Raw genomic sequence first — 10,912 nt, 5'->3', positions numbered from 1 at the left:
TAGCACTGACTTAAGCTGCTTCCAGTAGATCTTTATCATTTGGTTTGGGTTTAAAAGTTGAAAGTTGACTAAACCTTTCATATCCCACCAGACATACAATACCTTACATGGGTGAAGACTTGCTTTAGCCTGGGATGCCCATGTTTCTCCTTTTCGTAAGTACAAGGTAAAATTACTACCTGTTTTTATAGCAAGGTGATGCAGGTAGTTTATCCTGTCCCCCTCTGACTTTAAGTTCATACATTTGAGAAAACCGCATTATTTATGGGATGACCCATATATAGAGAATCACCACAAAACATTGTTCTCTCTCTCAGATTTTGCTGTCCATGATTCTCAGAATTTATGGTGTGTCCATATGGTTGAACATGTAGCCTAATTAGTTGTGAGCAATTTATGAAGGTTCTTCTCTATATTGCCTTGGCATAAAATTTCTGTTGATGTTTGCTGTTTTAATCATTAACATCAGGGGATAACAATATGTTAAGATTCGGGTATAATTTGAAATATAAAATATTTCTACATTGTCACTTGGTTATAAAGCATGCAAACACTTTTTATATGTTCTCACCAATGATTGGTTAAGGGCTAAGGGTAATTTTTTTCATTTTTAAAATGTGCAAAAATTGAAAATTTACAATCTCAGTATCAGATATTCACTTCTTTGCATGTCCAGGGTAAGCATAAATTCATTTTGACACACCAGCATTGTTGTCAAATGTACAAAAGGAGAAAAGTTGGTGCACTTTTTCCATCCAGAGCTAGTGGAAGCATCACTTTGTTCCATGCTATCTAGAACATCATTATCTACCTCGTCTAATGATTAAGAAAAGACAGAAAAAACATCTTCACTGTTTAATTCTTCCATTTGCGACTTGATTTTTCTCATCAAGTGTCACTTAAGTATCAATCATAGGCACATTCTACGAAGCAGAGGCTCACGTGTCAATGATGTCCACCATTTAAAGGTTAATAGATGAGAACATTAACCCTTGTATTGTTGTATTTCTGTTAAAATACTTTTGTTTGAAGTATAAATTAACATGAAATTGTTATGTGAAGTTTTGAGATTGTGTGTATCATAACGGATTAAACAAAAGTTTCCAGCCTCTTGGGCTTGTGCATTCTTCTATAGCCACAGATTTTGGGGTGGAATTTGATGCGTAGAAACTACAGAAGACCATTCATCATTAACATACTTCAATGTCCACCTTTCCATACTGGCACAGGTCAGACGGGATTTATTGAGGCAGATTTATGCCCTTCGTGTTACCAATGAAAGTAATATTTCCCTTGATCAAACACATTTTCCACGGAAGACTAGAAAGAAACCATGTCACTTGTATGATGGTGATGCTCATTGACTGCCATAGCAAAATGTCAAGTCAGGAGTGCACACACATGTATATATGATGGGCTTCTTTCAGTTTCTGTCTATCAAATCCACTCTGATGGATTTTTGTAGGTTTGTAAAAGATGCTTGCCCAGAATGCCATGCAGTGGAACAAGACCCTAACACCCAAGTAAGCCTGCTCGTTTTGGTCACCAAATACTGTCTCAAGAAGTCTTGTCGAATTCATGCTGGCATAGAAAAAGGCTGACATAAATGCATCAATAAAACATTGAGAACTCATGTTAAATGTGGTTTTGTTTGTATGTTGCAGGTTGTCAAAACTCATTTAAGAAACATGATTATTGTACCCGAAATGATTGGGAGCATTGTTGGTATCTACAATGGCAAAAGTTTTAACCAAGTTGAAATAAAGGTAAGTGAAGATTTTAGAATTGTCCATGTCTTGGTTAGATTCCAGCAAAATTATTCAGCTGTAGCCATTTTTGTATTAATATGTTAATCCTTTAGCATTCAAATTAATATGTCAAAAGTAATCCTTATTCATTTACATTTTTAAAAATTAATCTGGTATTATCTTGTAGCTTCAAGAGTTGAAAGATGTAATTGTTTATTTTTAGAATGACATTGTAGGGTAGGTGTGAGAGGCTGGTTCTGGCCAGTTTGAGCATAAAATGGGTAGAATATTTGGGCCGGATATAGCCGGTTTAAACACTAAAGGGTTAAAGCTGTGCTTTTATCACAATATGACATGGTTCTTAGATATAGAACTGAAGTTTGTCCCAAAATTGTAGATGGAATGAGTGAAGTACAAAGTTATTTAAATTTGGTTTAAATATTACCATATGAAATGAAATGCTCACTAATTAGTGTCACCCATTTTATGATGGTGACTTGGGAAGTTTATTTTTGCCATTAGAGGTAACATCAGGAAATGTAATGAATTGTAGAAATCAACTGATATTTCTATCAGTTATTAATATTATGATGTTAGGTGGTGAGCTGGCAGAATGGTTAGCACGCTGGATGAAATGCTTAGCGGTATTCACCAGTCACTCTGTTATGAGTTCAAATTCTACTGGGGCCGATGTAATTGACTCATCCCCTCCCATCATTATTATAAAGGCAGTGACAGTTGTGCTCTGGAGTTCATGTAATTGACTTAACCAGCCCACTGAAATTACTGGCCTTCTGCCAAAATTCGAAACCATTATTTTGATAATATAAGATTTTTGTAGCTATCTGATGTACATAGTTATACTTTTGGAATACACAGAAGTCAAAGGGCTTCTGAGTTATGAACACTGTTGATGATTTGATTCTGCAATCACCCTTTCCTTTATCCAATATTGGCTGTACCACACTATTGTATAAAGGAGACAGCGAATGGGATAGGTACAAGGCAGCCTCACTGCTTTTTGTGCCAGCAATAACAATGCATCCACCAGTACATTCTGTAAAGAAAAGTTAATGAGTGGGATAACATAGTCAAGAGGGCTCTTGGTGGACAAATTGGTTAGTGACATGGAAGGAATTTAGCTGTAGAAAATTTACTGAAAGCGAGTTAATATCAGACAAATCGTTCTGGAACATTCATGATGAATCTACTCAGCTCACTCCGATGATTGTTGTGTTGACACAAGATTACTGACTTGATCCAGATGATCAGATTTGTTATTTTCAGGTTATAGATCTTTATTAAATTGAGATGTAGATGTTATCGAGATCAAAATGTGTTGATATGCTAGACTACTAATATTCATATTTACCACTTATACAACCAGATTTTAACTGGAGTTAAAATCTGGTTGTATTTTCTCCTAGAATAAAGCATTTGTGGTTACATGGTAATCTTAGTGTTAGCTCATGTGGCTCCCTCCTACTTAGCAGCATTATGTTCCATGTTGGCATATATGTTTAGAGGGGTGGTACTTGGTTTATGATTTTCCTGAACTGGTTGAGATGGAGAGAGGATTGCATTTCTTTTACATATCAAGCTGAATGTATGTAGCAGCTACTCCATCCCAAATAACTGTTTTGGCTGATTTTAGAACATAACATAGCAAGTGGTTCTTAGATAAAATAATTTGTAGAGATTCTTTTCATTTAAATAGGGACACTTGAAGCCTTGAGCATTTAACCAGCCATATTTGGCCAAAATATTCTAGGTTCAAACCATCCAGATCCAGTAAAAATTGAAATCTGGAATCTATGAGATAATGCAAGATGAATTCAAAATTATGTGAATAAACAAGTACTACATTTGGCAGAGCAATTTGAATGCTAAAGGGTTAAAAGCAATATTAGTATATATGTAATTCCACACGACTCATTCTGGAACATTTATGATGAATCTTCTCAGCTCACTCAGATGAATATTGTGCTGACACTAGATTTCTGAATTGACCCAGGTATTCTCAGGAATTTTAGCAACAAACTTAAGCTCACACAGCTCTCTAATGTCTTCCTCTATTTTTCATAGAATTTAGAATTTCAGTGTTGTGGGGAGAGGGTCTGATGTAATAATGGTGTGGAAGTATTCTAGTCTCCAGTCTTAATCTCAATAAAACGTGGACATTCTGGTTGTTGGTTAGGATCTGTCTAGTAACATTCATATAAAACCGGCAATCACATCATATCAGCATCTTCTAGTTACAAGTTAATGCCTGAATAGGCATCGTGTTGGACAGAAGAGTAGTCTGGATGCTAAAGGGCTCAGCCTATCAAATTTATATTAGATTCAGTTCAATAACAACAAAGTTATTTCTAAAAATAATTTTTAAAATTAATTATAACCAAAGTAGTGGTGTTGTATTTTAAAAGAAAGTTAAGGGCTATAAATTTTTTCTTTCTTTCAGCCTGAAATGATTGGCCATTATTTGGGTGAATTCAGTATCACATACAAACCTGTGAAGCATGGTCGTCCAGGTATTGGCGCCACCCATTCTTCCAGATTTATCCCTCTGAAATAAATGAAAATTATTTACTGTTTGTGTTTTCCTTGTTTCTCCTTTCTCCTTAGCAACGACTGACGGTGGTTGTTTGGCAATTTTGTCTTTTATTTTTATTTAGTTGCAAGTGTTTGTATAATTTTTTTACTCCATCCAGATAGTGTTGACACTAGATTGCTCAGTCCTGGCTTACCTGACCAAACAGGTGATTAAACAGATACAATTAAGTCTGATTGAATATGCATGCAATATAGACAAATTCACATATTTTTGTTTTAAATCTTGTATTTATTTTCCTAAGTATGTACACATGTGATAACTAAATAATTCAACAGTCCTATGTCTAGTTGTTAGGTGATATCTGCTGCTGAAGTTCAAGTCACTGGTGAGTTGAGTTCACTTGCTACTATGTCTAGGTAATGCCTGTCCATCAGTTTCTCTCTTCGTGGATTACAGAGGTAGATTTGAACCTGTTTAAAAAAAAAAAAGAATTTTAATCACAAGTTGATGTTTTGTTATTCTGATGGGACTAACAGCAAACTACCTTTTGACTCAGCAGATAGGTTTCTAATTAGTGCAATGCAAAGGTTCTGAACAATTTTATTATTATAGCTTTGATGACATTATGCCAGTAGGATTATTAAGGAAGCTCTAAGGACAGCTTTTTCAAGAATATCAGAATTAGTAAGCATGTTATATGGTGTTTATGATTGTGTAAATAACAAATTATGATGATAATCATGACAAATAATTGTACGGAAGAAAAAAAAAGGCTTACCTCTTGTATTAAACCTGTGAAGCTTGGGAAATGACCACAATTACCAACAATAAAACCACTTGGTCGAGGTTCAATTTCACCTGGTAGCAGCACATAGAAACAGAACTTTAGATTTAGTACACCAAGGGGGTAATTCCAGAAAGAATTATTAAAAAAGAGTTCTATACACCCCTCCTGTCAAGTTTTTATCAAATTTGACACTTTAGAGACACCAGATCCTTTCCAACCTTCATAGGATCTGATGTCTCTAAAGTGGAGATAGCAAAAAAAAAAAAATTATTTACACCCCTTCGTGTTAAATTTTATCAAATTTGACACTTTAGAGGCACCAGATCATTCTTAAGATCTGATGTCTCTAAAGTGTCAAATTTGACATAGAAGGGTTGTAGAGAATTCTTTTTAATTAAACTCAATGATTTCCTTCAATTTAGTGGTCTATGAAAACATGTAGGTAATGTGTGTGCATATAGTATAGAACTGGTACTGAAAGCCATGCTATTTTAATTCCCACTGGGGAAATAAACAGGAGATGGACTTGTGGGTGTCTTAAAGTATTAACTCTTGTCTCTGGCAACAAAAATCTAGGTACACAAGAAAAATGTGTTGATGGGGCAATAAATGGCATTAGGGGTGGGGAATGAAAGAATTGAATGGAGTGGAAGTAAGGGGTAGTGTCCGTGAAGGAAGAGAAAGAGGCAGATCGAGAAAGATTTATGGCACTGGTAACAACATTGAACAGAGATGAAAATAACATTGTTTTATTCCCAAAGTTCATCAGGAGTGGCTGTGTGGTAAGTAGCTTGCTTATCAACCACATAGTTCTGGGTTCAGTCCCACCGCGTGACACCTTGGGCAAGTGTCTTCTATAGCCTCGGGTTGACCAAAGCCTTGTGAGTGGATTTGGTAGATGGAAACTGAAAGAAGTCCGTCGTGTATATATATATATGTTTGTCCCCCCAACATCGCTTGACAGTCGATGGTAGTGTGTTTATGTCCCCGTAACTTAGTGGCAAAAGAGACCGATAGAATAAGTACTAGGCTTCCAATGAATAAGTCCTGGGGTCGATTTGCTTGACTAAAGGTGGTGCTCCAGCATGGCCACAGTCAAATGACTGAAACAAGTAAAAGAGTACCTGCTATCCACAACAAACGTTCACCAAGTTATGGGCAAAAAACTCAGATCTTATGAATTTTCCCACAAATTTCTTTATAATCGTAATCTATGCTGTTTGAAAGGTATTTATATAAAATTTCCAGTTGTAGAAAACTCTGTCCCAACCTATTTTATAAATGTATCCTTGTACAAGCAAAGCACTAAGAAGAGCATCCAGCTTTAGAAACCATACCTGAGTAAGTTTCACAATGAGAGATATTCAGTAACAGTGCTTTGTAGTAAAGATTGTTTGCCAACATAACATGGCAGTCCTGGTTTAGGACGAATGTTGCTGTAGTTTAGCCCCAGGAGACATTGTCTCCAGTTGGCTATACGACACGATCTGTGTCCTTATATGACCCGGAAATCGCGATACACAGATATTGTTTTTAGCTGAATGGGGTTGCTAGATTCCCTTGTTTGAAAATATAAGGACACAGATTGTGGCGTATAGTCAGCTGGAGATGATGTCTCCTGGGGCTAAATTACAGCAACATTCGTCCTAAACCAGGACTGCCATGTTATGTTGGCAAATAATCTTTACTCCATACCTAAGTAGACAGCATGATGCAGTCCTCCACCCAGTCAGATTCTACAGGACTATGGGAGCCAGGCATTAAATGATGGAATAAAAAAAAAGAACCAACTAACCTTGCAAGGGGACTCTCTCTGATACAGTTTGTCCCAGTTGTGCTTGGATTATTTCACCATCATAGTTCAGAGTAAGATTTTCCCATTGGTTGGGCTGTTGAAGGAATTAAGAGTATGACACAATAATGCTGTAACATAATTATAAATAAGACTGGTAACAGTGATATAACTGTTTGTACTAGAGTCTAGTTGATTACACTGACCTCAGCGCTCCACTGGTACTTGAAAAGATGAAAGGCAAAGTCAACCTTGACAGCATTTGAACTTGGTTCACAAAGCCAGAGAAATGCTGCTGGAGTTGTGATTCAGCCAGCTCACCATTTTTTACTATGATGCTAACATAACAGCTCTATAGCAGCATAATAATATGGTAACACACTAGCAACATTATCATCATCAACATCTCTCCATGCTCTTTAGCATTTGGATTAATCTGTCAAATGTAATCCTTATTTATCCACATTGCTTTGAGCGAATCCTGCATCAGCTGATAGCATTGAGATTTTGATGAGGTAACTATTAGTTTTTAGAATAATATTGTGTGTGAGAGGCCACATCTAGCTAGTTTAATATAAAAGCAGGTAGAATATTTTGGCCAGTTTAAATACGAAAGGACTAAAATATTAGATAGCTACACTGAACTAAGGTGGAGGTGCAATGGCCCAGTGGTTATGGCAGCGGACTCACGGTTTTGATTCCCAGACTCGGCATTGTGTGTTTATTGAGCAAAAACACCTAAAAGCTCCACGAGGCTCTGGTAGGGGGTAGTGGCGACCCCTGTTGTACTTTTTCGCCCCAACTTTATCTCACTCTTCTTGTTTCTTGAGTAACGCTGTGATGGACTGGTGTCCCGTCCAGCTGGGGGGAACACATACGCCATGGAAGCCAGGCCCATGAGCTTGTCTAGGCTTTAAAAGGGCGGAAGAAGATACTGAACTAATACAGCAGTCACTCAGAATTGAGGGTGATTTGTAGCATAGCTTTTGTTTTAGTTACCTATGTAACCATGGAAACAGACACCTTGTAACTCTTAATCTAACACAACATCCAGTGTGTTTGGTGCAGGAATCGAACCTATAACCTCATGATTGTGAGCTCAGTGCCTGAACCACTCAGCCATGTGTCAATAATATTGAAATCTCAATAGTGCAATAGAATTAAAGACACTTTGATCCGTATATTGTAGAGACTATTGAATGGGAATGAACTTATATTCACTGCATCATGTAAAAAGCATTGGTACTGGTGTCGTGTATAAAGCACCCAGTCCACACACTGTGAAGTGGTTGGCAATTAGGAAGGGCATCCAGCTGTAGAACCCATGCCAAAACAGACTATTGGAGTCAGGTAACACTCTCTGGCTTGCAAGCTCTTGTCAAACTGTCCAACCCATACCAGCATGGAAAACAAACATTGAAGATGATGGTCTCTACTTCCAGAAATGGTAGGACAATTACTGCATAACAACAATACTATATTGTATTTGGGGATGGTCATATTGCCAGTTTAGCCAATAAAAACACACGATTTCACATCAAAAATCTTGCAAAACAAATATATAAACGGAACAATACTATAATTTAAAGCCCTTACCGTGTACTTTAAACGAAGGACTTTTGGCTCAGATTTATTTGTATCGACCAGCATCAAAACTTCCCTTGTTCTCCAGTTGAGAGCCAAAGCCACGGAGCTGGTCTTTTGACGGTTGTCTTGGTAACAGTTAGATATTAAATACTCAATTCGGTTCCTATGGCTTCCAGTGTCTTTAAACTTGATGTGAATTGTTAGCTTGTTACCAATGTGAGCATCAGAGAAACGCCAAATCTTAATGTGACTGTCGTTATTAAAAACACCTGCCCCTTGTTGCGGATAGACGCCAAACACAGTGAGAGGGAGACCGTTCCTTGATTTATCAGCAATTTGGTAATTGAAGTCCAAGAAGAATTCTGGTTCACATTCTAAAGTAAAACAAATATTTTTATCATTAATACATAAACGCAGACATTGTAATGTGGTTAAGAAGTTTGCTTGCCAACCTAAGCCTTGTGAGTGGAAACTCTAGAAGCCTGTTATAGTCACAATATATGCATTCAAGTAATTTGGTAGTACTCATAAAAGAAGCTCAACGTATCATTGTACAAACCATATAGAATATATACACAGACATGCAGGAAATAAATAGACACCTTTAAATTTTCAAAATTTCTGATCTAAGCGTCTTAATATGTTTTCAGCAGTGTAGAATTTACAATGTAATTATTCTTTTTCATTCCATGTGCCATTATATTAAACATTTGTGAAGAGCAACCATATCACGCACAAAAAATTCAGCAGAACTGTCAGATTTTCAAAGAGGTCGTATTGTTGGGCAATCTGAGGCTGGTCTTAGCTAGTGAAAAATTGCCGAAAATCTTCAAATTCCTCTTGCTACTGTTAAAGGAAAAGAATCAACAGATTCTCGTCCCGGCCGACCTGGGCCCTCGGAAAGGAAGCTTCGCTGTTAGAAGAGAATTGTGGAAAACGAACCCCATTCGAAGGCTTCTGACATTGCAAAACAGCTAGAAGTTAGTCCAAGAATGTGTGTGACATATCTGCATAAGCTTGGGTATTAAGGACAAACAGCTAGAAGAAAACCTCTCCTTCAACCAATTAATATTAAAGGAAAGATTTTGAAAATTAAAGGTGTCTGGATATAGATATATATAGGTAGATATATACTCAGACATATGTATGTATGGAAGTTATATACATACACATTCACAAACACACATACACATTCACACACATACATATATGCATGCACATAGCATATTTTATCCTTGTTAAATGTGTTCCTACTTACCTGTAACTTCAACAGATCCAATGACACACTGACATCTAGTGTGATTATAGATAGTGCCTGCAGAACAAGGTCGAGGTCTCATTCCATGACCAGGGACAAACTCCAGGTAATATCGTCTGTCCTCGTGGAATGGTTTCAGGTGACACTCTGTAATAACATTCAAAGACTGATTAATTCTTATCATTAAATTTAGTGGTTACAGCAGGATTACAGTAGTTTAGTAATGAGGGTTGTGTTAGAACGGACATGAGAAGACAGGAAAGAAATGAAGTGAGCATGTGTTTTTTATGGCTGGATGCTCTTCCTGTCACCAATGCTCACTCGTTTCCAAGCAAGGTGATATTTCCCTTTGGTCAGACAGGTTTTTTCCTAGAAGACTGGAAACAAAGAACATCACTTGTATGATGGTGATGCTCATTTACATATATATAATTTAAATAAGTAACAAGAATGTATAAGTATCAATACATTACGGCCGTTTCAAGCAGCTCCATTTAATCGATCACCAGAAGCATCACATTTGAAAGAAACCTAAATTTGAGCTGTATAAACTGTACTGAACTGGCAAGGTGCCTCTCAATTTAAGTACCTAATTTAACTGAATCTTAACTATATATATATATATATGTTTTAATATTTTGCTTAGGCATTGTAAAAACTGGTGTAGAACTCAATATACGTATGTTTCAGAATAAAGTGTTAGACGAGTACAGAGTAATAAGAAAACAAGATGAGAAAGGAATAGACAATTATTTTATGACCTTTGTTAGCCCAGAGCTGTTTCTGCAGAAACAGCTGTAAGCAAATGAAGTTCATAGGATTATTCTTTATTCCTTTGTCATCTTATTTTCTCATATATATATATAGGCAGGGGACAAACACAAACACACTAAGATATACACCATATATATATATATATATAATTAAAATTAATCAAAGGACATACTAAGTATTTCTACCTGTAGGAAATAAGAGTTTTGACTGTTATTTCCAGCAGGTAGACATACTTCGTATGTCCTTTGATTAATTTTAATCCTTCAGCTATTTAATATTTTTTGGGGGGCCTGCAATCACTTATATTATTGAGTCAGTTATTATTGTTACACTAGATAATAATAGAGTCAATGATATCTTCACAAATTATTTTCTCGTGAATTATTTGCTTCGTATATATATATATATATAT

General features: G+C 36.4%; 2 protein-coding genes across 5 annotated transcripts in view; one reads left to right on the top strand and one right to left on the bottom strand.

The window, feature by feature from the left end:
- Positions 1–4,342, top strand: part of LOC106874802 (40S ribosomal protein S15) — an 8,440-nt gene extending 4,098 nt beyond the window's left edge. The window contains exons 4-5 of the mRNA XM_014922658.2: positions 1,665–1,766; positions 4,210–4,342. Of these exons, the coding sequence (XP_014778144.1) occupies positions 1,665–1,766; positions 4,210–4,323 (216 nt within the window). The 3' untranslated portion in view covers positions 4,324–4,342. The remainder of the gene's footprint in view (positions 1–1,664; positions 1,767–4,209) is intronic.
- A 233-nt stretch (positions 4,343–4,575) lies between these two features.
- LOC106874798 (uncharacterized) overlaps positions 4,576–10,912 on the bottom strand; it is a 122,748-nt gene continuing 116,411 nt past the window's right edge. For all 4 annotated transcript variants that reach the window (XM_052973967.1, XM_052973965.1, XM_014922654.2 and 1 more), the window contains 5 exons: positions 9,727–9,873; positions 8,478–8,842; positions 6,885–6,978; positions 5,081–5,160; positions 4,576–4,772 (listed from right to left, as the gene is read on the bottom strand). In XM_052973967.1, the coding sequence (XP_052829927.1) occupies positions 4,677–4,772; positions 5,081–5,160; positions 6,885–6,978; positions 8,478–8,842; positions 9,727–9,873 (782 nt within the window). In that variant the 3' untranslated portion in view covers positions 4,576–4,676. The remainder of the gene's footprint in view (positions 4,773–5,080; positions 5,161–6,884; positions 6,979–8,477; positions 8,843–9,726; positions 9,874–10,912) is intronic.

This window comes from Octopus bimaculoides, chromosome 17 (assembly GCF_001194135.2).
Source record: "Octopus bimaculoides isolate UCB-OBI-ISO-001 chromosome 17, ASM119413v2, whole genome shotgun sequence".
NCBI lineage: Eukaryota > Metazoa > Mollusca > Cephalopoda > Octopoda > Octopodidae > Octopus > Octopus bimaculoides.
This window is presented reverse-complemented; position numbering and strand designations above follow the sequence as displayed.